Source organism: Nomascus leucogenys, chromosome 21 (assembly GCF_006542625.1).
Source record: "Nomascus leucogenys isolate Asia chromosome 21, Asia_NLE_v1, whole genome shotgun sequence".
Classification (NCBI taxonomy): domain Eukaryota; kingdom Metazoa; phylum Chordata; class Mammalia; order Primates; family Hylobatidae; genus Nomascus; species Nomascus leucogenys.
The window spans coordinates 52,217,290-52,242,010 of record NC_044401.1 but is presented as its reverse complement, the minus strand read 5'-3'; the positions used below and the strand labels follow the sequence as shown (position 1 = coordinate 52,242,010).

At 55.1% G+C, this 24,721-nt stretch overlaps 1 protein-coding gene and 1 pseudogene across 6 annotated transcripts in view; both read right to left on the bottom strand.

The window, feature by feature from the left end:
* The window catches only part of IQSEC1 (IQ motif and Sec7 domain ArfGEF 1), a 395,060-nt gene that overhangs the window by 145,172 nt on the left and 225,167 nt on the right, over positions 1-24,721 (bottom strand). For 5 of the 6 annotated variants that reach the window (XM_030802084.1, XM_030802089.1, XM_030802091.1 and 2 more), the window contains one exon: positions 3,938-3,982. The exons of the other annotated variant lie outside the window; for it this stretch is intronic. In XM_030802084.1, coding sequence (XP_030657944.1) covers positions 3,938-3,982 — 45 coding nt within the window. The remainder of the gene's footprint in view (positions 1-3,937; positions 3,983-24,721) is intronic. 6 annotated transcript variants of the gene reach the window in all.
* On the bottom strand, positions 7,835-10,289 carry LOC115832166 (annotated as a pseudogene).

Below are 24,721 nucleotides of genomic sequence, written 5' to 3'. Positions count from 1 at the left end.
TCTAAGCTATAGCAGCTCAGCCCCCTTCAGCCACTACCCTGCCTGATTCTTTCCACGGGACATCCCATCCTCTGAAAGGATCCTGCTTTTGCATGTTTACTTGTTAACTGTCTTTCTCCTGACTACAAGCAACTACTCCAGGGCAGGGGCCACATCTCTTTTAAGGGCCAGCCCACTGGAGGAGCCTCGATAATCATTTGTGGAAGGAAGGAAGGATCTCGTATAGTGTGTGAAAGGCTCTCAGAGGCACCACACTCACCCCCTCTGGCCACTTTGGGGCCCACGTTTGCACAACCCGACATCGTTTGCAAAGCAGTGGTCACGCTCCATTCAGACGAGGAGGTCTTGCTACCTCCCCACTCCCCCTCAGATGAGGAAATAGAGGCACAGAGAAGACCCCATCCCCAGAGGTGTGTACACAGAGCCCAGGAGCTGCTGCCCAGGAGGGACGACATCCAGGTGGTCGGATGGGAGCTGGTGCCACACAAAAGACAAGGTTCTGTGTGCCTCTAGCAAGGCTGCTCAGCTTCCAAGGGCCAGGCTGGGAACCAGAGGACTGATCCCACCCCGTGCAAAGCCAAAGAACAAAGTCTCCCGCCTCAGGTGGCATTTTCTCAGTGTTATTAGCAAAAATGCTGCTTCTAGAGCAATGGTTCTCAACCAGAGGCGTCTGGGTCATCCCCCCACCCCCAGGGACATCTGGTAATGTCTAGAGAAATTTTGGTTGTCACAAATGGGGAGACAGTGCCAGCATCTAATGGCATTTAGATGTCACTAAACGCCTTACCATGCACAGGACAGCCCCCACACTAGAGAACGGTCCTGCCCAAAATGTCAGTAGTGCCAAGGTTGGGAGGCCCTGTCTGTAGTCGCTTTGCCTTGGAGGTACCTGTCCTGGATGGCTGGAGAGGGAAAGCTTTCCAAGTGGCTGGGTCCAAGCCTCCTACAGTACAGTTGGGGAGTGCGAGGCCAGAGGTAAAGGGGGACACCCAGTGTCATTGGAATGGACCCAGGCTGGACGCAAGACATCCCAACTTGGGCTGATAACGGGGCGGGCAGGGGAGAGGCGATCTGCCGAGTGTGATGAGCCTGTTTGGCAAGGTAGCACAGGCAGGACCAGCAGCCCTGAAGTGCTGCCCACTCCTCCCCCACCCCCCCACACCCCCAGAGAAGGACATTAGCTTCCCTCTCACGCCTGTGGCAGAGGAAGCCGGCTGTGCCTTTGAAAGGCGGCAATTACTGGCTGGGACCTTTGTTTCTGAATTCCTAGGCTGTGCCCAGGCCTCCAGAACAGCCGAAGGCTGGGATTCTCAGAAGCTTGCCCCCAGCATCAGAGCTGGTGCCTCCACTGCACAAAAAGGGCACAGAGTTCTGGTAGCAGCGGGGGCCCTGGGCCCTAGTCCCGGACCTGGCACCAATGCTCTTCTGGTCTCTAGGTCTCAGGTATCCTTATCTGTGAAAGGGGAACATTGATCCTGGCCCTGTCTGTGTCTGAGGCTGCTGTGAGGGTTGGAGTCAGGACGCATGCCAAGGCAAGATGGCAGGATGGGGCAGGCCCCACTTAGCATCTGCCTCCTGGCCACTCCTCCAGGCATGCTCCACCCCAGAGCCTCTGCACCACTGTTCCCACCAGACTGTTGGGATGCTCCTCACCCCTCCTGTGCTTCCAGGCCCAGTGGCTTTCCCTGGCCACCCTCCCATCTCTGTCTATTCCCTTCACCTGGATTTATTTTCTCCATAGCTCTTGTCACCACTTGACACGTTATGTTAAAAACCAATTTCTTTTTCTGCCTGCTGCCTGTGCTCCTGCCTGCCACAGATGCTCTGTGAAGGCAGTAGGACTGCTCAACGAGGGATCCTGAGTGCCCGACACCTGCAGGTGCTCAGGAAATGTGGCTGAATGCAAGGGGGAAACAGCAGAGCTGAGGGGCTCCTACGGCCTCCGCTCTGACCCCTGCTCTGTCCTCCAGGGAGTGAGGCACTGGGGCATTGGCTCTGAGGTCAAGTGTGGCTCCATCCGATGGAGGGCTGTGCAGTGAGACCCGGGCGGGCAGGAGCACAGAACCTGCTCGGCCCCCACACATCCTAGAACAAAGAGCCCCATCCACACTCCCTTCATACCAGAACTTTCCTGGGCTGGCCTCGAGCAGGGCGCCTGACTGACCAGCCGGCGGAATGGACAATTCAGACGGAGCTGCAGTGGCGCCCATGGCAAGGGTGGGTGGTGCAAAGGCCAGGCTCAGCCACTACAGGAGCCTCCTCAGCCTCCTTCCCTGGGGCCACCCTGACACAGGCACCCACACGCCTGCTGGCACCCTGAGCCATCCCATCAGGGGTGAGAGTGTGTGTACCAGTGTGAGCCCGCAAGCACATATGTGTCAAAATGGTGGCTGTGTGTGTGCCCATGTGCAAAAGTGACAATGCTAGCATTTGACTGAAGGAAGAACTGGGTGCGGGAATGTTCTGGAATCTGTGTGTATACCTGTGTGCGTGTGAGACTGCAATGGGCATATGAGGAGCTACGAGTATGAGGGCAGGGAGTGTGCTACAGTATTGGGCAGTATTCACACCAGGATACCCAAATGTCCAAATCCCAGCTCTGCCCCCGCAGTCTCGAATCCTGAGCAGGTGACGTCTGTGGAGTGGGCTAACAATAGCCCTGACTCGCTGGGCCATAAGGACTGTCAGCTTTCACTAAGCAAAGGAAGTACTGTTAGGATGATATGTGGGTGTGACTGTGGAGTGTCTGTGCAGAGGATCAGGTGACTGCGTGAGCGTGTTGCTCATGTGTGTACACGTGTGTACCACTTGGCTGTGTCCTCCAGGAGCGCACGCGGCGGGGCTGCCAGCCCCTAGCTGGCTCAGGGAAGCAGGGCCCAGATGGCCACCCCCTCGGTCCCTGCAGCCCGGAGTTTCAGAGTCGGTCGCTCTGACATCTCCTTCCTGTACAGCATCTGCTGCAACCCCGACACGTGGGGCCCAGCCCTTGGTTGCTATCTCCAGGGACAGGGCCTACGACCTTGTGAGTCTCCTTTTGGGCTTGTTCAAAAACCCCCTCACAGAAGCCAAGCTCTTTAGCAGGACGAAGCTCCCTCCCAAACCTCCCCCAACTCCCCTCCTCCCTCTCCATGCCCCGGCCACATCCACCCTGCACAGGTCCTTACACAGGGTGCTCCCTTCCAGGACCACTTGTCTCCCACCCTCCAAACAGGGGACCAGTCAACTTCTAGTCACCTCTACAACGCAGCACAGATGTCCCCTCCTTCCCAATTCACATCGATGCACCGAACACAGCCCTCTAAGCCACCTCCACTGCCAGAACAGTCTGCCTGTCACTTGTCTTTCTTGCCCACGAGACTTGAACAAGGATCTGCTGGCTTCCAATCAAGGGAGCTTTCCTCTAAGCACAGTCTCCAATATTTTTTTTTGTGAAAACAGAAAATGCTCTTTTTGGAAGACATCAAGATACAAAGCACATGGAAGCAGAGACCCTCAGACACCCCGGCTCCCACCAAGCGCAGCTGCACACCAATAGAAACCAACAGGCTTCTCCCCTGGGCTTCAGCCTTGGTTGTCATGGGAACTGCTGGCTGCAGCCTGGTCCTTGGGAGACCCACTAGCCTTGGATCTCGGAAGAACTATCAGCTGCAGCCTGATCCTCCCAGGGGCCTTCAGCTGAGCTCTGGTCTTTGGGGGAGGAATTTCGACTACAGTCCTTGTCTTTGGGGGGACCTTGATTTGAGGGGAAACCACTCCAAGCTGTAAAAGCTCTCAGGGGACATGTCAGTAGTACCTCTGGCCCTTGGGGGAATTTCAGGGCCAAATGGTGGAGTTAATTTCCCCTGATGGGCTCTTGGAGGCCCGCCCCTGGGTGCAGATGGGTAGTGAGGACCTAAGGAGATCCTGGGGCAGTCTGGGGTGGATGGCAAGACAGTACCTGTAGCGGTCAGTGGAGAGGCTGCTTCCAGTGTCCAGGGAGCTCCTGAGGTGGCAAAAGCGAGACAGGGTTACTTATGGTCCCACACACACAGCAAACCCCTTGGGGGCCATGTCCACTCGGGCCCCAGCAGATGGTCCCAGGACAGGTCCTGGAGCAACTGAGCAGCCCTGGGAAGAGCGTCTGCCCCACATGCAAGAAACCATGTGCTTTCTTTCCCCCTGCTGGGTCAACTGAGAAGTTGTCTTGTCTCTACTCCATGGCAAGTCCCACTGCCCCCTGTTCAGATGGGGAAACTGAGGCTCAAGGAAAGGAAGCGCAGTGGGCAGGGTTAAAGGTCCTCTCTGGCTGGACCCAGACTTAACCTCTGGTATGTCTGACCTGGGCCACCATGCTCCTTCCCCAAAGAGCCCTGCACCAGGAATCTCAGCAGACCCATGGGTTTGGGCCCACCCAGCCTCCATGCCGGGAGCCCAGGGGCCCGGGAGCCCTGATTTCCTGCCCAGAGACTCGGCGTCCAGCTCTGGATCTGGGCCCAGGAGCCTGGGTCCTGCCTCCCGCCTTTGACCAAGTTCGGTCTGTGCTATGGGATGTGGGCCTGGAGCCAGCCCAACCAGGATCACATCCCACCTCCACCCATGACTAGCCATGGACTTGGTGCCTGTCCCCTCACCTCTCTGTGCCTCAGTTTCCTCATGTGTAAAATGGGAGTAGGAAAAGCAGATCTCTCACAGGGTCAACTAATGCATCTGAAAGGACTGTCTCTGTCTGCTCTGCCTGGCAGTAAACCCCACGTTCTACATCTTCAGGGCGTGGGGTGATGCTTTTCTAGAGGCTGGGGGGCCCCATCCCCACAACACTGCCTATACCTGCCCACATGGGGAGCATCAGCTATGACACAGAACTCATCCCTAGAGATCATGCCCTTGGAATATCCTCTTCTCCAATGCCACCTGCCTTCCCGCATGGGGCACCCACAACCCCATCGCTGCCTCACACGCTTCTCCCCACCTGAGGCCTTAGACGTCCAGGGCACAGGCCAAGCCTGGGCCTATGTTTGGCCACAGTGGGGTTTGACATTCTGGGCCCATGCTGGGTGCCTGCCATGGGTCATCCCAGCTTTAGCCTCCATTTTCCTACTTGCTCTCATACAAGAGCCCTGCTGGACACACCCCTGGAAGGAGGCTGATCTTCCTTCCCATGTCCCATGCTGGCCTGTGATTCCGCTACTTCCTGTCTAGCTGCCATCATGGCCGCTGGTAGATCCCACATTCAGCAGATTCGAATCCCCAATGCCAGGCCCTGCTCCACACGCCATCCCTTAGGGATTCCCGTCCACAGTGCAATGCCTCCTTCTTCTCCAGCCCCAGCAGAAGAGGCCACAGGTGGCACCGCTCTCCCCTTGAGCCAGAACCCACCCAGGGCTACACGCCGTGGGCTTAGCAGCTTTACCTGTGTGCCAGCCACGCCTTGCCAAAGCTCATGAAGAAAAGAAGACATGGGGGCGATGCCAGGATGCCGTAAGCTCACTTCCTGGACTAGTCACAGTCCTGTGCCAAATCTGGGATGGGCAACAGGTTTTATAGGAGGGAGAGCTAGTGGGGTGGCAAGCAGGCCTTCCCTCCCTTCCAGTGCCAGAACCCACACTGGGCACGGTGAGGAATTTTGGCCTTCAGGGAGTCCTGGATCTGGACAAGAGGACCCAGCCCTCCATCCCCCAGCCTGGCCGCTCAGCTGCACACGAGCCACATGAGATGATATCAATATGATGCGACGAAGATACCACAAAATGGTGCCAGGTTCCTGGGCCCCACAGGCAGAGCCCAGTGTTCCCAGGCCCAGGGCTGCCCTGCCACAACCATAGAGATTCAACTCCCCAGCTCTGATCTCACTCTGGCCACATCATGACAAACATAGCAATATCTTCACCTACTGCAGGGAGCCCACCTCAGGCTGTGTGTTCTTCCCACACACTTCCTCATCCGACCCTTGCATTAACCTTATGAGGTGCATGGAATCATGCTCCCACTTCACAGAGGCTGAAGGTATGGCTCAGGGAGACCCCATACATGGAACACCATCCCATTCCCTGCCTCCTTATCCAGACTCAAACTCCTATTCGCCCTTCAAAACCCTGCTCAAATGTCAACCCCTTTCTCTGTCTACCTTGCACCTCCCTCAGCAGACTCCTTTCTTCCTTCTTCCTTTCCTGTCTCCCTCCTTTCCTTTCTTTCTTCTCCTCTCTCTCACTTCCCTAATACTAGCAAATATTTTTTGAGCAGTTTCTAAGTGCAGGCGAGTTAACACTTCACAGGTATTAACTCATTGAGCCACACAACAGAGGTACAGTCACACCCTACATGCTGTGGTACATGGGTCCAAGGAATTGAGCTGTGTGCAATATTCTCTCTCCAACCAGAGAGTACGGTCGCCGAAGTCCGAATGTGAAGACGGGAAACCGTCAGGTGGATGCAATGTGCCCTCACAGGCCTGCTGTGGCCCAGTGCTGAACCCCACAGCAGGCAGTGCCCCCTGCCTGCCCTCTCCACTTCTCCCCATCTGTGTACCTGCACCCCCACACCCCCGCCCCAGAAATCCTCTGTGGCCTGGAACACTCAGCGGTTCCTCCCACCAGCTGCCTCGGTGCCCCGCCCCTCCAAGACAGTATAGCTAGGACTGGCTCTGAATGGAGACCCTCCCTCTGTCAACTGCCCTGTTGGGTCCAAGTTGTCTGCAGCCTTGTCCAAGCAAGACTGAGGCCTTGTTCTCCCTGCCGTCCTTCTTCATCACTCAGCACAGCAGTGCACAGGCCAGGAACAGGCCCCAGCAAAAAAGGCCCAGAGTGAGGGTGCACAGGGTCCTCAGAGAGAGCCCTCGGCCCAGCAGACATGAATTTGGAACCAACTCCAACTGGTGTGTGCCCCGGGGATAGCAATAACCAATAACAGCACCCACCTCCCAGAGCTGTTGAGAAATGAGATAGCGCCCATGAAGTAAAAGGGCTTTGCAAATCAGAAAACGCCATTGCATGCATATTTGAGATACATCATTATTATCATTACATAGACTAGTGTATATTGAGATGTAAGAGCTTAAAGGTTAACACATGAGTTCTAGAGCCAAGTGGGCCAGGGTTCAAATCCCAGCTGTGCCACCTACTAGCTGAGTGCCCTTGGGCAAGTTAACTAACCTCTCTGTGCTCCATTTTAGTTTTTTCATCTGTAATGTTTTCGGAAGATTAAACAGGTTAATACATTTAAAAGGCTTAAAACAGTGCCAAGAACAGTGTCAGCGTTCCATAAAAGCTAGCTCTGGACAGGACTCAAAAGATTTGTATGATATTCAATATACTTTATATTGTATTATATTACATATATTAATGTGTGATACCAACAACATACAAATAAAATATAAATGTTATATTGACATGCACACATATTTTTTAACACATTAACTCTATGTTAATAGATACTTGTTAAATATATGAATATATGAGTCTCATTTTATATATGAGGGCACTGGGGCTCAGAGAGGTGCAGCAACGAGCTCAGTGGCACCCAGTTTCCCTAAAGGTTTGCCAGCCCCAAGTCCAGAGCTCTGTCCACCTGCTAGAGCTGCACTGCTTCCCCTGCTTCACCCCCAGGACCTTTGGGGGACCCTGGTCCAGGCTCATGGACACAGAGCCGCTGGTCAGCTAGGCAGGGCTCCAGCCCCTCCTCCATCCTTCACCTCTGGCTCAGAGACAAGCAGCCCATTCCAGTGGTGCTGAGTGAGGCCCCTCCTCCTTTGTCCCCAGTCCCACTTCACAGCCTCCTGGGGAGGCTGCTTCCTTTTCCTTTTCAGAACCAACTGGTTGCCCTAGGCCTACACCCTGGCACTGCTTCTAAACAGCACCCAACCATTGAAGCAAAGTTCAAGAGCAGGAAAAAGTGCTGGCTCTGTGCTGCACAAAGTCAGGAGAGGGGCCCCGGGGAATGGGCTGTGACTGGCAGGGGCAGGGATTTTGGGGTGTGGTCTGTTCTGAGATTGGGTGCTGGTTACATGAGTGTGTTCAGTTTGTGGCAATTCTACAAGCCATACGCTGATGAATTGTGCACTTTTCTGTACATATATAATAATTCAGTATCAATTTACACGAAGACAAAAACCAAACCGTCTGCCTCACGTTCAGTGTCCAGCACCAGCCTGGAACAACAGAAGCCCAGACCTCAGGCTCAGCTGGAACTGGTGGTCATCCCCTTTCTTGCACATCACTTGCGTGGCCTTGGAAACCTCCCTCCCTGCCCTAGTTTCCCTCTGCTAAATGAGGAAGTGATCAGTGTTTCTATCCTGGCTGTAGGGTAAACACCCTGGGGTGCTTTTAAGAAATATGGATGCTTAGGCCCTAATGCAGACCAAGTTCCTGCGCCTAGGGCTTTAAAAAAAAACTGTTTATTTTGAAATAACCATAGACGTACAGAAAGTTACAAACAAAAGGTACAAGATCCTGTGTGCCCCTCCCCTAGCCTTTCCCAGAGATAACATCTTGCACACCTGCAGTACACCATCAATGCTAGGAAAGCCACAGCCCACTGGGCCTATGGGGACTTCGCCGGTTATACATGCCTGTGTGTCCATGTGATTCCCTCTCACCCAGCTCTGTGTGGCCACCACAATGATCCAGCACCGGGCTGTCTCCTCACCAGGCTCCCCAGGCACCCTCTGTAGCCCCCTCACCTCTTCCCACCAGCCCTCATCCCTGGCAACTGCCCATCTCTTCTCCATCCCCATCATATTTTCATCTCTCAAGTGCCACACAAATGGAATCATCCAGTGTGCCACTTTTTAAGACCGACTTTCTGCACTCAGCCCCATGCCCTCTGCACTCAGCCACTCTTGGGTGTGGAGGGTCCGCTCTGCCTCTCTGCTGAGCAGTGCTCCCCAGCGTGGCCGGGACAGTGTATTTAACCATTCATCCGCTGAGGGCATCTGGGCAGTTTCCGGTTTGGGGGCTGTTATGACTAGGACTGCCGCAAGTGTTCTTGGGCCGGTGTTTGTGTAGACGCCAGTCTTCATTCTCGGGAAGAAATGCCCAAGAGCCCAGCTGGTAGGTCGTATGGTGTGTGTATGATGAGTTTTAAAAGAAACTGCCAAACTGTTTTTCAGCATGGCTGTACCATCTCACACTCCCACTGGCAACGGGTGAGTGATCCAGTTTCCCCACAGCCCTCCTGGCATTTCATGTTGTCCCTTTCTATGTTAGCCATTCAGACAGATGTACGTGGTGCCATGTCTGTTTTTTTTTTTTAAATGAAAGGTCTCACATATTTATTATTGAACCCAGCCAACCAACACGTTCATAACATATTCAGAGAGAAAAATATATTCCCAATAAAACACGTCCAACTCTCCAGATAGTGGTGACATTTTCAGCTTGATATGGCAACATGATTGTGACCTTGAGACAGCATCAATATGTGTGCCATCTCATGTGCAATTCTTTATAGACCCAGCTTGGTTCTTCTCCAATGTCTCCTTTTGGAGTTGTGCCTGATTTTATTACCAGTTTTCATCCGAATCCACAGGGGAATGGGATGATTTTGCTTTATTTTCTTGGCCAAGAATCGCTTACTCCTGAAAGTCTTGTGAGAAGACATGGCGAGAAGCGGAGTCAAGCACACACCACGATGATGGAGAAAGGAAGAGAGGGGACTGGCTGTGGTTTTAACCTTGTTTCCCTGTTGGGGATGCTGCGACCCACCCTTCCATGAGCTTCTCTGCCACCTGCACGTCATCCTTGCTGGAGCATCTATGTGTACCTTCTGCTTCAGAAGCTCCCAGACCTAATGCAGAACCAGTGAATCCCCTCGAGCCTCCCAAGCTTAGACAGTTCTGTCCGTTTTTAAAGAATCCATTCACTGCTTTAAGAATTATTCCAGAACACCTTGTGCTTTCCGGAAGGAACACCTGGATCCAGGCCTCGGGCGGGGTCCAGGTGGCCAAAGGCAGCTCTGAGCTGTCTCAGCCAGACGATGACCTTGTGTGTTCCTGAGAGGGAATGGGAGGAAAAGGGAAGGAAGGCAGGGACCATGGGGAGAAGGGAGACTCTGGGAGTCGGCTCATAGCCCCAGCAGCTGCCATGACTAGCCAGCGGCAACCGGCGAGTGGGCTGGGTCTGTGGTTTGGGGTGAGGGCATGACCCGGGAGGGGCCTGAGGCAGGGACGCTTCAGACTGCTATAGACCCCGGAAGGGGTTGTGTGAGTAATTTGCCTCAGTTTCCAAAGGGGTGGGGAGGCCACAGACCTCTCTGTTCCACTGTCCCCCTCCCTCTTATTAAATAAGTCACATATATTCACTGTACTAACTTTAGAAAATAACAGTGAAACACAACAAGGAAAATAAAATTATCCACCATTCCAACTCCCTGGGGATACCCCAGTGTTAATATTTGAGGAGATTTTCTGGCTGTGCCTGTGCCTGGGTGTAGATGTGTTTTAGTTACACAAAAATACACTCCACTCTGTGAAACACTTTCCCCCACTTCGCACCGTCTCTCGAGTGTGTTTCTGGGTCTGGAAGCATTCCTCCCCTCGCCCCATGGAAAGCTGGTGGAGCCTGGCAGGCATTCCCCTGCCCACGGTGGGTGTTGAGCTTGGCTGTCTCTCTCGTTGGCCCTGGTAAACAAGGCAGTGGCTTCAATAGGGTTTCTGTGCACAGCCACAGTCTCTCCTTTAGGACCAATTCCCGGCATGGCTGGGGCACAGGAGGGATGTTTTTTGGGCTATGGGTACACCCGGATGTCCACCCAGAGATGGGACCAACAACACACTCCTACCAGCAGTTGACTGTGAGTGTTGGACCATTCTTAGGGCTCCAGAAGTTTCTCTGTTTGGGGCAGAAGCGAAGGCAAGGGAGGAAGCGGTGGGCACCCTTCTACCCTGTCCCCCACACGCGAGGCCCTGGCCCTGCAGTTTACATGTCAGCCATTGGTGTCCACAGCCAAGCTGTGAGCTGTGTCACAGAAGAGGTGAACAAGAACATGCTAGGTCTGCATTCCTGGCCTCCTTCCATCCCGCCACGTTGCCAGCAAGAAGGGAGCCTAACAGCGATGCCAGGTCCCCCAGGCTCACTGTGCCCCTTGAGCTCAGGGATGGGATGCAGTCAGCCCTCCTCCCTGGGGCTCCTGAGGCTGAGGCGCAGAGAAGTGAAGAGGTGGCCTCTGGACTTGAGCCCAGGAAAGCCACCGTGTCACCTTGCGGTCTCATTCCATGATCCCCGAGGGGGGAGGCTGTTTGCCAGTGTCACACGGGGGGACCCCAGGAGCCACGGCAGGGCACTTGGGTCAGACGGACCCTGTTGGGCTTCCCAGTGTAGGCCTCAGAAGCCACATGACCCTGCCTGGGCCTCAGTTTCCTCATTTGTAAAACAGGGCTGATCAGAGGTTACAGTGAGGCTCCCAGGAGCTGATGGCTAGAGGCGCCTCATAAACTGGCCTGAGGGGCTGCTACACTGGCTGACGCCCGCCTGTCCTGCCCAGGCCTCCCAAGCCCTGAGAAGGCCACAGAAGGCTCCTGTCCACCCACCGCCGGCCTTCCTGTCCTGGCTCTGGGCCATAGACCGCCCTGCCTGCGGGCCTGGGGCCCCACCACTGGGCACAGTGAGGCGATTGTCCCAGGGTTGGCCTGCACACCCCTCCATCCTGCCAAACTGCCCTGCCCAGGAGCTCAGCCTGCCTGTGTCTGGAACACTCCCTCCTGTGGGGGCAGATGGGGGTCTCAGTGAGGTCCTCCTGGACAGAGAGCCCAGGGTAGCGAGGCGGAAGCCCTGTGGTGAGACTTGTCTGGGCCTCAGTTTCCCCATCAGTGTCATGAGGAGTTTGTCTAGAGAAGCGGTTATTAACTTTGGCAGGGAGAGTCTCAAGCCACTTTGAAATGATGCTTCATCCAATCTAGTCTCCATGCAGCCCCCACTCCCAGGTCTAAGAGCTTAGCACTAATTCATTTCACGCTCACAACCACCCTGTGACATGAGATATTCTCCTCCCCACTTTACAGATGTGAAAACGGAGGCACCTAGCCATGATCAGAGGCATAACTCAAAGAGTGAATCGGACAGATGCCTTCACCACCTGCGTAGGGCAGGGGCACAGGCAAAATACACCAACAAGGTAACCTCAAGGGATCCAGAAAGTAATACCAGGAGATAGTGGATGGGTAGGGTGGCGACACAGGGGGCTGCCCCTGCTAACCCGGTCCAGAGCTGCCTCGAGGAAGAGGCGACCACTGAGCCAAGGTCACAGAGGGAGTATGTGCTGTGCAAGGGGCCAGAAAGGACAAAACTTGCAGAGTGACCTCGGAACATCCTGGTGGAGGGTCCCTGGGGTGCAGGGCCCAGGCCCAGGATGGGGCAGGCCAGGCATCTACTGCAGGAGCGAAGGCCTGGCTTGCATAGGGAGGCCCACCTGGCCCACCACACCTGCCAAGTAGCACCACCGAGATGTCCCCCCCACCACCATTCCAGCTTCTTCTGTGACCCCCAAAGGCTCCACCAAGGACTCTCTTCTTAAGACGGCAGCACGAGTCGTTGAGTGTCTCGGGTCAGGGCATGTCCAACTTCTCCTGGGCTTGCCTGGGTGGGACCAAGGCCTCACCATGTGGCCCGGAGCCTGACCAAGCCTGTGCGTCAGTGTCCTTTGGTCCCGAATCCAGGACTGCTGCCAAGTCCTGTTCATTCTAGGCCCAATTCACTGATGAGCAAGAAGCAGAAAGAAGCCTTAGTCCAGTACAGGCTCAGGGGAGGGGTGTACCTGCAATCCTTGGAGTTCAGCCCTCCCAACCTCAACTCCTTGCCCTGAAAGAACCATCTGGCACCACCCCATCTACAGGGCAAATACAGCTTCCAGCAAACCCTCTGGGGTCCGCCTGGCCTTTCTGGGGGGTCCTTCCTGGGTTTTCAGCCTCCCCTCCTTCAGGTGTGAGACCCTTCAGGTGCTGACAGGATCTCATTTAATCCTCAAGCCGGCCTGGGAAGCTTAGGCTTCTTAATCCCATTTTACAGATGAGGAAACTGAGGCTCAGAAAGGTGGAGACCTCTCCAAGCCTCCTCAGCAGATAAATGGCTCCACTCAGCTCCTGACCTGAGCTTGTGGGCTCTGTCCCCTGCTCCCTGCTCTAACATCTCGCACCACCCACAGTCAGCTCAGGCGGCTGATCTCCAACCGGGAAGAACATTCTGGGCCCTCCCAACCTCAGGATGGAGGATTTGCTGAGGCGAGTTTTCCCTGAGGGTGTCCTTCCACTGGAGGTCCTTAGGATATTCAGAAAGCAATCCAATTCACCCCAGACCTAGCAACTTACACATTTTAAAAATTTCATTTTAAAATCGCTAATGTATACTCATGGTTCAAAACTAAAATACAAAAGTTGTCAAGCAGAAGTTCTCCCTCCTAAATGTTCCATATCCACCAGGCTCCCAGGCACACAATGCATACCTGTAATGCATACATGTTCCCATGGTCTCTTATTCCTTACACAGAGCCCCATCTCTTGGGCCCCCTTATAGGATTTCTTTATGTGAACATAAGCAGACACATATGCACACAGAGACGAGCAGTATCTATGTGCCTGCAATGCATACATGTTCCCCTGGTCTCTTGTTCCTTACACAGAGGCCTTATCCTGACTGCAATGTGCTCCTGCCTTCCCCAAGCACCACACTCTTGAACTCGCTCTCTGGCCATTCGGTCTCAGGCACAGCTGCCCATGTGGACTGAAGACACAGCCAGGGGATGGAGGTGGCCTCTGCTTCACAGCCGCCCTCCCAGACCTGAGCCCCTGACCTAAAACAGTGGTGGGGGACATAGCGTATACCTGCTGGGTGTAGTGGAGGCCCCGGGCCAATCTTGGCCCTGTAGACTTTTCCATGCCCAATGGAGGGTCTACAGGACAGCCCCTCAACCCACAACACACTCTCAGAACCATGCTGCCCTCACATGGCCAGACAAGCACACACACAAGACACACTCTTAGCACCATACACACGCAGACACTACATGCACACACGTGCAAGCAGGCACATGCACACGGGCTCTTCCAGTGAGTGGCGGGGAACACCCCACTGTCCCCAGGCCTGGTCTTAGGTGGCCGAGCACAGACAGGAGAAGCACCTGGCACAGGGTCACACAATGAGCAAGGGTTAGGCTAGGATGGGACCCCAGACACCCCGCCTGCCGGCCTGGGGGCCCTACCACTGGGCACAGTGAGATGATTGTCCCAGAGTTGGCCTCCAATGCTCCTCCATCCTGCCAAACTGCCCTGCCCAGGAGCTCAGCCTGCCTGAGTCTGGAAAACTCCCTGCTGTTTTAGGGCTCTCCTTACCCACTCCTCCACCCCATGCCTGCACTCAGCAACCACATGAAAGGAAAACCTGCCCCCAGGCTCCCTGCAACTGAGGGCCAGGAGCCCAGACAGCAGGTGACAAAACAGCTCAGGCTTAACTTACACATCCTTGTCATTAAGAAAAAACATTTTCAGGCCTGGCACAGTGGCTCACGCCTGTAATCCCCATACTTTGGGAGGCCAAGGCAGGCAGATCACTTGAGGTCAGGAGTTCAAGACCAGCCTGGCCAACATGGTGAAACCCCATCTCAACTAAAAATACAAAAAATTGCTGGGCGTGGTGGCAGGTGCCTGTAATCCCAGCTACTCAGGAGGCTGAGGTATGAGAATTGCTTGAACCTGGTGAGCGGAGGTTGCAGTGAGCCGGGATGGTGCCACTGCACTCCAGCCTGGGTGACAGAGGGAGACTCTGTCTCAAAAAAAAAAAAAAAAGAAAAAATAATTTTCAAACCCCTGTGGGCCAGACACTGGGCTGGGCACTTCCACACAAATCCCACAGGGGCATGAAGGTTAGGAGAGGCCAATAAAGGCTAGGGCCACAATGTGCTGAGTGCCACTGTGTGCCTGGTGTATGACCTCTGTCCTTCCAAACATCCTTGGGGGCAGGGGTTGTTATCTTTCCCACCTCGCACAGGAGCAAGTTGGGGTTCAGAGAGGTAAAGAGGTTGTCTAAAGTCACACAGCAGGTGAGGGCCGTCTTTGTGGCCAGTCAGCACCATCCAGGGGAGGACCTGGAGGGCAGCTGCAGGGGACCTGAAGCCTTAGTGGGGCCCTGGAAGCAGAACCCACCCCCAGCCTGTGGGTACAATGATGTGTTGGTTTCTGGATAAACAGAGAGCCCAACCTGCCTCCCATCCCCCGCCATGCATGAGAGGGAGGAGCTGGAAAGCTCAGTCTGAGTGTGGGGGCTTCTATTTTAGGGGCGCGAGATGCTGTCACGACACGCACTGTTCCCCAAGCATCTGTCTCCATTTGGGACACAGAGCATTTTCCTGGCAGAGAGCTGCAGCAGGGCGGCAGGCCTTGGGTGCCCTCGGCCCACGGGGTGCCTGGTAGCTTTGGCCAGCAGTGGAGAGCGCTGCCCTCAGCCAGGTGAGTGGGCTGAGCCCTGGGTGCAGGAGGTGAATGGGGGGGTAGTGCCCTCACCAGGGCATGAGAGTGGGGATGGTGCCAGCCTCTGACACAGCCTCTCCTGCGGTAGCCATCTCTTCCTGGGCTCCCTCCACCCTTTGGTGCCACCAAGGTCACTGTCCTGAGTCTGACCTCCTTCCACCCCCGACCTCCAGACACAAGGAGCTCTGTGCTCCCGGGCTCCTCCCTGGGTGTCCTATAGGGCTCTCCTTACACCAGCAGGCCCCACCCCAGGGGCTCATCTTGGCCATGGCGCTGCCACCCATCAAACCCCCAGGCCAGACCCCTGGGCACCATGGTCTACTATGCCTTTGATGCCCTGTTCTCCCCTGTTCCCTGCCGGTCTTGGGCTGAGTCTCTGTGGGCACCCTGGGCACCTCTGCTCCAGCAGCTGCCTCGGCCTCCCCATCAGACCACCTCCGGCTTTTCCTATCACCCCCTGACCACACAGCACAGGCCTGGCACGGGGGTGCCCTCTGGGTGATGTGAGAGACAGGCAGCACGGGGGCTCACGCCTGGAATCCCAGCACTTCAGGAGGCTGAGGCAGGAGGAACCCCAGGAGTTCAAGACCAGCCTGGACAACGTGGCAAAATCGTCTCTACAAAAAAATAAAAAAAATTAGCCAGTGTGGTGGTGGGTGCCTGTAGTCCAACTACTTGGGAGGCTGAGGTGGGAGGATCACCTGAGCCCAGGAGTTCACAGCTCCAGTGAGCTGAGATTGGGCCACTACACTCCACCCTGGGTGACAGAGCAAGACCCTATCTCTAAAAAATGAAAGAAGGAAGGAAGGAAGGAAGGAAGGAAGGAAGGAAGGAAGGAAGGAAAAGGGAAACAACACACTTCAGGCTAAAGGAGACAATGTGGGTCTCTGGTCACTTTGTTGCTCCAGGGATAATTTTGGAGCAGCGGTGAACTCGACAGGCATGGCCTGCCCTCAGAGGCCACAGTCTGATGGGAGGAATGGGTACGCTCAGGGTTGCTGTGGGGTGCTACAGCTGGGTTGGTGACGTGCTCAGCACTGGTCTCAGAAGGGATGAGGTGCCAGCTTGGGGATGACATCCAGGCAGCGGGAACGACTGTGCTGAGTGCCACCATGATGTGCTGAGTGCCACTGTGTGCCTGGTATATGACCTCTGTCCTTCCAAACATCCTTGGGGGCAGGGGTTGTTGTCTCTCCCACCTCGCAGAGGAACAAGCTGGGGCTCAGAGAGGTAAAGGGGTTGTCTGCAGTCACATAGCAGGTGAGGGCCATCTTTGTGGCCAGTCAGCACCATGGGAGAGTAAGGTGGGGAGGTGGAAATGGTCTGTGCATGTTGGGGTGCAAAGAGCAGGCAGGTGTGGCTGAAAGGAAGGGAGTGAGGGTGGGAGTAGGAAGGCTGAAGAGGGCAGGAAATGGCCGAGCCCTGCAGTGAACAGGCTCCTGCGGTGGGGCCCGGGACCTTATGGCTAGATCCGGGTTTGAAGTCAGTGGAGGCAGATGCAGTTGTAGGAAGAGGGGTGACCAGCTCCTGCAGTCTCAGGGCCTGACTCCATGCCCTGGCTTTCCACTGATAGGCGGGGTAGCCCTGGAAAGAGTTCCCTCCCTCTCTGGACTCATGCTCTGTCTGGACCTGGGCTTCCTGCAAGGGGGCCACCTGCCCAAGCCTGGATGACGGGCCAAGGACACATCTAAGGAAAAAGGACAGGACAGAGGCAAAGCCACAGCTGCTGGAGCAGGGTGGGAGCCGGTGTGTCTGGCCAGCAGCATCAGCCCTGCCCCTGGCGGGGCTCCAGGACCAGGAGACTCATCAGCCAGAAGCTCTTGGAGGAGGTGGCTGCTGTGAAGACAGGCACCCTTGCTCCTGAAAGGGGCACCCAGAGAACCAAGACTCGGCAGAGGGAACACAGGGCTATGCCCAGGCCCCAGGCCTGACACCCAGAGTCTGAATCCCACCTCAGCCCAGCGGGGGCCTTGAGAGGAGCTATGTCCCTCGTGGACACCAGTCTCCTCTGCATACGGGCTCCAAGCCCTGCATTGCCTCCAGGGTAGTTCCCAGGGTCTTTCCCCATTACCTCCTACGTGAGCACTCTGTAAACGGACACACATATACAAGGGTGACATTAATTCCAGCCACAGAATCCCAGGCCACGCGTGGCCTGGCCCTCCCTGAGAAGTTGCTCTTGCTCAGGAACCCCCTGTGCAGTTCCTACCCCGCGGTTCTGGCCCACGAGGCTGGGAATGACCCATATTATAGATGGGGACGCGGGGACAGAGCCGGCAGCACGGGCGTGACTGCCTCTCCTCACCGTTCCTCCCCAGGGAGGCTCAGAGCAGCCAGGAAGGGTTTCCCCTCCTTGAGGTGCTGGTAAAAAGGATTTCAGGTTGATCTGGAATAAATCATTAGTTTTCTCACATAACATACAATGCCCTAGGCAGTTTTAAAAAATATCTATCACTAGGAAAAGAGGAAAGATAAAATGGTAAGAAAAAGTGCTCGTTTATAGGTCCCAGTTGGCAAAGCAAGAGGGGGATGTGCCAGCCCAGTGGTGCCGCTGGATCCTGAACATTAGGGGTCCCAGGACTTAGCTAGCACATGCAGTCCCCAGCCCCCACCAAGGTCCACAGAGCCCCTAACATACAGAGCCCATGACTCCAGGCCCTGTGCTGATGCCAGGGGCCAGCCGCCCAGTGGGGGGTGCTGGCCTGGCCTCCCTGGTGCCGGAGCCATGGCTCTGGCTGCCCTAGGCCTCTGCACACTACTGAGGCTGCCAGCTCCGTCCAGACTTGCCCCAAACTGCCAGGCCCTCCTCTAACTCCAAGCAAAGCCTGTGGCCTGTTTCTAGACTTGGTTTACCCCCATCCCAACAAACACACACATTTGAATTCTCCTCCTAATTCCCAGCCCAGTGGTTCAGGGGGGCTGACCTCATGCTCCAGCTGATTGGCTGGCCAATCAGCACATGGCTCCTCTTGGGGATGGAGATGGTTTCAGGAATGGCCATGAGCCCCAGGGCTGACCAGGGGGACTAAGGCTGCTGAGGGGGCTGGAGCCTCCACACAGGAACATGTCCTGGGGAAAGGTAAACAGGACACGGCCACAGGAGTGTTGGAGCCCCTAGAGCCAGCCACACTGAAGCCAGACTGTGGGCTATTCAATGACAGTAACCACGGAAATCCCTTTGACTTGAGTTTCTGCCGTTTGCCACCCAAAGGCTCCTGATGGATACACCATTACAGCCCAGCTTCCCTTCCCTTCCCTTCCCAGACGTTCACATTTCTTAAGTCCTAGCACGTCCTGAAGCCCAGCCCTGTGCCGTGAGAATCCAGGGGAGGAAGGGGACAGGAATAATCTCTATAGGTCACAGACATACCACAGGCCTTATTACCTCATTCTGTCCTGATGGCCACCGTGCAAAGCTGGAATTATTAGCCTCATTTTACAGAAAAGGAAATAGGTTCAGAGAGGTTGTCGTCTGCCCCAAGTCACACAGACACTGGGCAGCAGATAAGGAGTTCCATCTGAGCAGCTCCTTGGAGAGTGGTGGGGTCCTGGCAGGGGAGGCACAGAAAAAGGTTTTGATTACCCCCAGATCTTGGACCCCACATCTGCTGGGCTCACCTGGTCTTGGGGAGCTCCTCTGAGGTGGCCCTACCTCTCTGCAGCCCAGAGACGGCCAGGGGACAGACACCTGAAGAAGGAAGGGGGTTGGAGAGACTTGAGGGCATTTCTCTCTTATCCGATGGTGGAGGGCAAATGGGAGGAAAACGCTCGGTATTACCGTGGGGCCAACGAGGGCCTTGAGACACAGGCAGTGAATTTCAGCCAGGGCCCTGGTGATTTAAGATGCATCACTTCCCTTAGTAGCCATTCCAAGCAGATGTCAGGGACATCTTGATGAGGGATGAAGCCATCGGTGCCAATAAAACATTTTTCTATTAGCCACGCTCATGTCAGCCGCCTGCTGAGCCACAGGGGTTGCTCCGACAGGACCTTCATCCTTCGGAGGTCAGGCCAGTGTGGCAAGGTCACGCCATGGGATATAAAGGGGGACGGGCATCTCTGGCGCAGCCCCAGCTTCTCGGCGCCCTGATATCCCGAGCTCATGCTCAGGAAATGGGATGCACAGGGGAGGGAGAGCTGGGACTCCTGGGCTGGGCAGTCTAGTGGGCAAAGCCTGGCCCCTCAGAGAGCCAACACCATGCCCGGCCTGGCTTCCCCACTGCCCTGTTCACTGCCCCAGTCCTGCCCACAACCTCACCAGCCATGTCCCAGCTTTCCTTCAACCAGTGACAAGTCAATTCACTGAAAGCCAATTCATAGAACAGTCAATTTGTAGAATGACAAAGTCATAAAAAGTACTTGCTTCCTTCCCTTAACCTTTTAGCTTTAGTTGACTGGTCCATTTTTGTCTTCAAAATGGCACTTGATGGAATATTATTTGTCTCTGTCCCAGCTGCCCACTGTGGTGGCAGGAGGCAGAGACAAGCATGGTGACTGTGTCATCAGGAATGCTGCGGGCACAGGGCAGAGGAGGGCAGGAGTGGCCGTCAGCAGGGCTGTCCTGCAAGCCCAGGGGAGCAGGAAGGCCCACCTGAGAAGAGGCCTGGGCTGGGGCTGGGGCCCCGGTTCTGGGAGGTATCTCTGGGGACAATGGATAAGACCTCCACTCCATCAGCCAGCTGACGTCCACTGCCTGCTGGCAGAGCAGGGTCTCAAACTCAGAACCCCTGGGGGCCAGCCAGGCCCCAGCTGGCAGCAAAAGGGACTTGTATTTCCTTTCTGGGATGAGGGGCCGGCCCCAGTGCCCCTGGTAGGATGCAGCCTTGGAGAGAAGGGCCCAAGGTGTCTCAGGTGTCAGGGAGGGGAGGGCAGTAGAGGTTGGTGACCATGGCGCACCACCAAGGAACTGAGACTGGGAGGTCACTGGCTGTCTGCTGTCCTCAATCACCAGGGATCTCAGCCTGTCAGACCTGATACCTACCCTCACCTTTTAAAAATTAAACTTTTTATTTTGAGATAATCATAGATTCATTTGCAGTTGTAAAAAAAAAAAAACAATACAGAGAGATCTTATATACACCATTTCCCCCAATGGTAACATCTTACAAAACTAGAGGATCCATCACCACCAGGATTCTGACACTGCACTGTCCCCCCATGTTAGGTAGATTTCCTGTTTTGCTTGTACTGTGGAGCCTGCATACATGATACGCCTGCATAGAACCAAACGCATGCACACACATACAGGCACATACGAGTGCCACCAAAGTCAAAATACATAATAGCTCCATTACCACAAAGATCCCTTGTCCAGCAACCCGCTCCTTAAATCCAGAGCTTTGCACTATCCTCTTCTCTCTTCTCAAATGAAGTTGATGAGTCATGTGATCCATCCACACACATATTTAAAACAGAACCAAGAGAATGGCTGAATGGTAACATTACAGAGAGAAAAAAAAGAGGAAAATAATTTAGAATAAAATAAAGGGTAATTTGTCATGTTAATGGTGGGTGGGCCTATCCTACAGTCACCTGCCTGGTCGTGTGACAGCGACCACAAACCCAGATGGATGCTGGAGTTCACTGTGCACTCTGGCACCATGAGAGATGCTGTCCTTGGTGATGTGGTGCTCTGAATGGTGGCAGCTCTTGGCGGAGCTCCGAACATATCAGAGTCTGATCTTCCCTCGAATGCGAGAGCAGTTGCATTCCTGGAAAACTCAATGCATATTCAAATCATACGAAATGCATTTTGTGGTTTAGATGTCAAGAGGAGTGAGGACCAGACTCGGATAGTTGCTCGCAGATTTTCACGCCCGTAAATATCTGTGCGGATTCTTGGTGTGGGGGCCTGCCCTGCACAACCTAGGCTGGCCCCGCTCCCACATGCCCTCTGGCAGCTCTGCCTGCATCTGGGGCCCACTGTCAAAGAGATGCTGATAACTGTGCCCAGGACTGGCCTGGACGGAGAGCCAGCTAAGGTGACAATGATGAAGGCTCGACGCATAGGCTTCCTGGAGGAGTGTGTGGGGGAGTTCATCTTGGAATGTTCAGGCCCAGTCCTGCCAGCCTCCCTTCTCCTGCCTGGGGAAGACACACAGGGCTTGGCTTCCTTCATGGAGGTCCCACTGCAAGCGGCAGGCCGGGGCTTCCCATGGAGGGAGACCACCATCTCCTGCAGGGGCCGGCTGGTCACACGTCCCCCAAGTTGAGCATTTCATTGGCTCAAATCCAGAAACCACAAAACAGTGATGGGAAAACTAAACTGCTCTGTGTCACCAGCTTGCTGAGGGAGCACTTCAATGATGAAGCACTCATATAAATGCACAGAAATTCACCAAGGACCCAAAGGAACTGGACACAGCTGTGGCCTCTGGGCAGAAGAATAAGAAGCGAGGGAACCAAATAGACAATGTGTGCCGCCTTTTTTTGTACCATGTGGATGAATAATCTCTCAGTTATATGAATACATTTGAAAAACAACAAAGACGTAACCATCCCTTTTGTAAGCTAAACTTCATCACTCACACTTTTATTCAAGAAGGGGAAATTTAAAAACACAAGATACCACTTCACACCATTAGGATGGCTATTATTAAAGAAAAACAGAAAGTAATGAGTGATGGCGAAGATGTGGAGAAACCAGGACCCTTGTGCAGTGCTGGAGGGAAGGTAAAACTGCAGCTGCTGTGGAAAACAGTATGGCGGCTCCTCAAAACAGTCAGCATCCAACCACCATCTGACCCAGCAATCCCAATTCTGAGTATACACCCAACAGAAATGGGACCAGGGACTTGGAGAGGTATTTGCACACCCATGTCCACAGCAGCACTATTCACAATAGCCAAAAGGCAGAAACAACCCAGTGTCCATCAATGGGTGAATGGACAAACAAAATGTGGTCGATCCGCACAATGGAACAGTGTTCAGCTTTAAAAAGGAAGGAAGTTCTGCCCATTGCTGCAGCACGGATGAACCCTGAGGACATGATGCTAAGTGAAGTAAGCCAGTCAGGAAAGGACAAATGCTGCCTGATTCCACTCACATGATGTCCCCAGGGCAGTCATATTCACAGAGACAGAGAGTAGAACGGTGGGTGCCAGGGGCTGGGGATGCAAGGTGGGAGTCTGCGCTTACAGAGCACAGAGCCCTGTTTGGGAAAGTGAAGTTCTGGAGATGGATGGTGTGTTGACTGCACAACACTGTGAATGCACTTACTGCCGCTGAAATGTGTGTAATTAAAAAGGGCAAACGTGGTCGATCTGCACAATGGAACAGTGTTCAGCTTTAAAAAAGGAAGTTTTCTGTCTATCTTACCAGAATTTTAAAAATGGTGATTTGTACCTTGTCGGGCCAGGCCCTGCAGGGACGCTAGAAAGCAAAGGCGGGACTTCGGGCAGCTGATGACAACAGAGGGGCTGGCACTGTGTCTGTCACAGCGAGGACTCGCCATGCGGGAGCTCAGTGAGGGGACCCATTTGCCTGGGGGAGTCAGGAAAGAGGCACAGGCTGGGCTGTGAGGTCTGAGGTGAAGGGGAGGAAGGGCACTCCCGGCAGAGGAGCCAGCATGGGCAAGAGTGTGGCGGGGGGAGCCTTCCAGGCAGGGCTGGGCAGGAGATGGAATGTTGTGGGATCATGGGAGGCCAGGAGGAGCAGGAGAGAGGGCCTCAGGCCCCAGAGGGGCTGAAGAGAGAGGGGTGTGTGCAGGAAGGGGAGCCCACTGCCCCACCCCGTTCCCTTCCCAGCTCTATCCAGGAGCCGCTCTGGCAGGTGCCACCGAGGTCTTATTTACTGTGTCCCTTCTCTGGGTGGTCAGCTCCATGCAGGCAGGGCGGGCCTGGTCCGCTTACAGGCGTAGCCCACAGGCCTAGCGTGTGTCAGGACGTGGACTAGATGTCCAGTGACCATGGTGGGCTGAGCAAATGAATGAGTGTGATCGGCAGGATGGGGCCATGTGAATAAGCCAGCATGCCTGGAGCTGCTGTGCCTGGCAGACACCACTCCTCCCACTCCCAGTCCTCTGTGTGTCGCAGCATAACCAGGAACTTTCCAGATGAGGTCAGAGACCCAGAGAGGGCAAGCAGCCTGCCCAGGGTCACACAGTGAGGCAGGGACAGAGCTGGAGTGGAGCCTCCTTGTCCTGCTCTGTAAGGCCCCAGTTGGGCCAGAGACCAAGGGGCAGGGTATTTTCATCCGCTCTGCCTGCAGGGAGCCTCCTGGGGTAAGAGTGAGATGTGAGAGGACAGGAGCCATCCAACAGGCTGGCAAGAGTGGGAAGGGCAGACGAGCTGTGTCATCAGGAGGCTTTTGGGGGAAAGCAGCAGGCTCTAAGGTGAGCCTGGGAGCAGCTTAGCCAGCACCCAGGAGCAACGCCTCCTCAGCCCCCACTGGTGGTGACAAAACTGGTCTGGTCCACAGGCACTGGGTTGGGGGCTCCCAGCCACTGTGGGACAAGTACCTTCAGCACCCAGGACAAGCAGGCTGGGGGCAGCCGTGCCACAGCGGCAGTGGCCAACACATTCCAGGTAGTGCATGCAGTGGGGAAGGGGTGGGGAGGGACAGAGCCTCACGGCCAGGAGATCTGGAATCTGCTCGGGGTAAGGCGTCAGGCCCCCCAACACCTGGGCCCCCTGACCGCCCTCCTTCCCTTCCTCATCCCATCTCTGTGCACCGGGTGCCCACTGGCCCCACCCACAAGGGCACACAGACCTGGCTGGGGAGGAGCAGGGTCTGGAGTCAGGCAGACTCACTGGCTGTGACCCTGAGCAAAGCACTTCCCTGGAAAATAGGATGGCACACAACCACCCTGCCAGAGTTGTGGGATTCAACAAGATAAGGCACTTTTGGTTATTCTTAAAGACCAAGTGAGTGAGTCAGTGCAAGGAGGCAGACCAGGGCCCTGAGGAGACTGTGCTAAGTCCTTTATGGGCACAGGGGGCCTTGGGGGGGCTTCAACAAAGGGCCTCCAGGGAGGGACAAGGATGGCACAACACTTGTTGAGCTTGGGGCCCAACCTGCTTGTTGGCCCGCAGGCAAACCCTGGAAGGGGAGTATCAGCCCCGCCGCATAGAGCAGGAGGCTTAGGCCCAGTGCCTGTGCTTGGAGCACTTGGGAAAAGATGCTGACCATGGGCTGACCAAGGCCCAGCAGGGTCCTGCCCCGGGGCTGGGGCCAATCCAGGACTTATGCTTCCTCTGAGGCCCAGGGAGGGCGTGGATGTTGTACCTGTCCTTCATGGATCCTTTGGTGGAAGATGGTAGATGGTGGCAGGTGGGTCAGAGGTAGGTGCTTGCC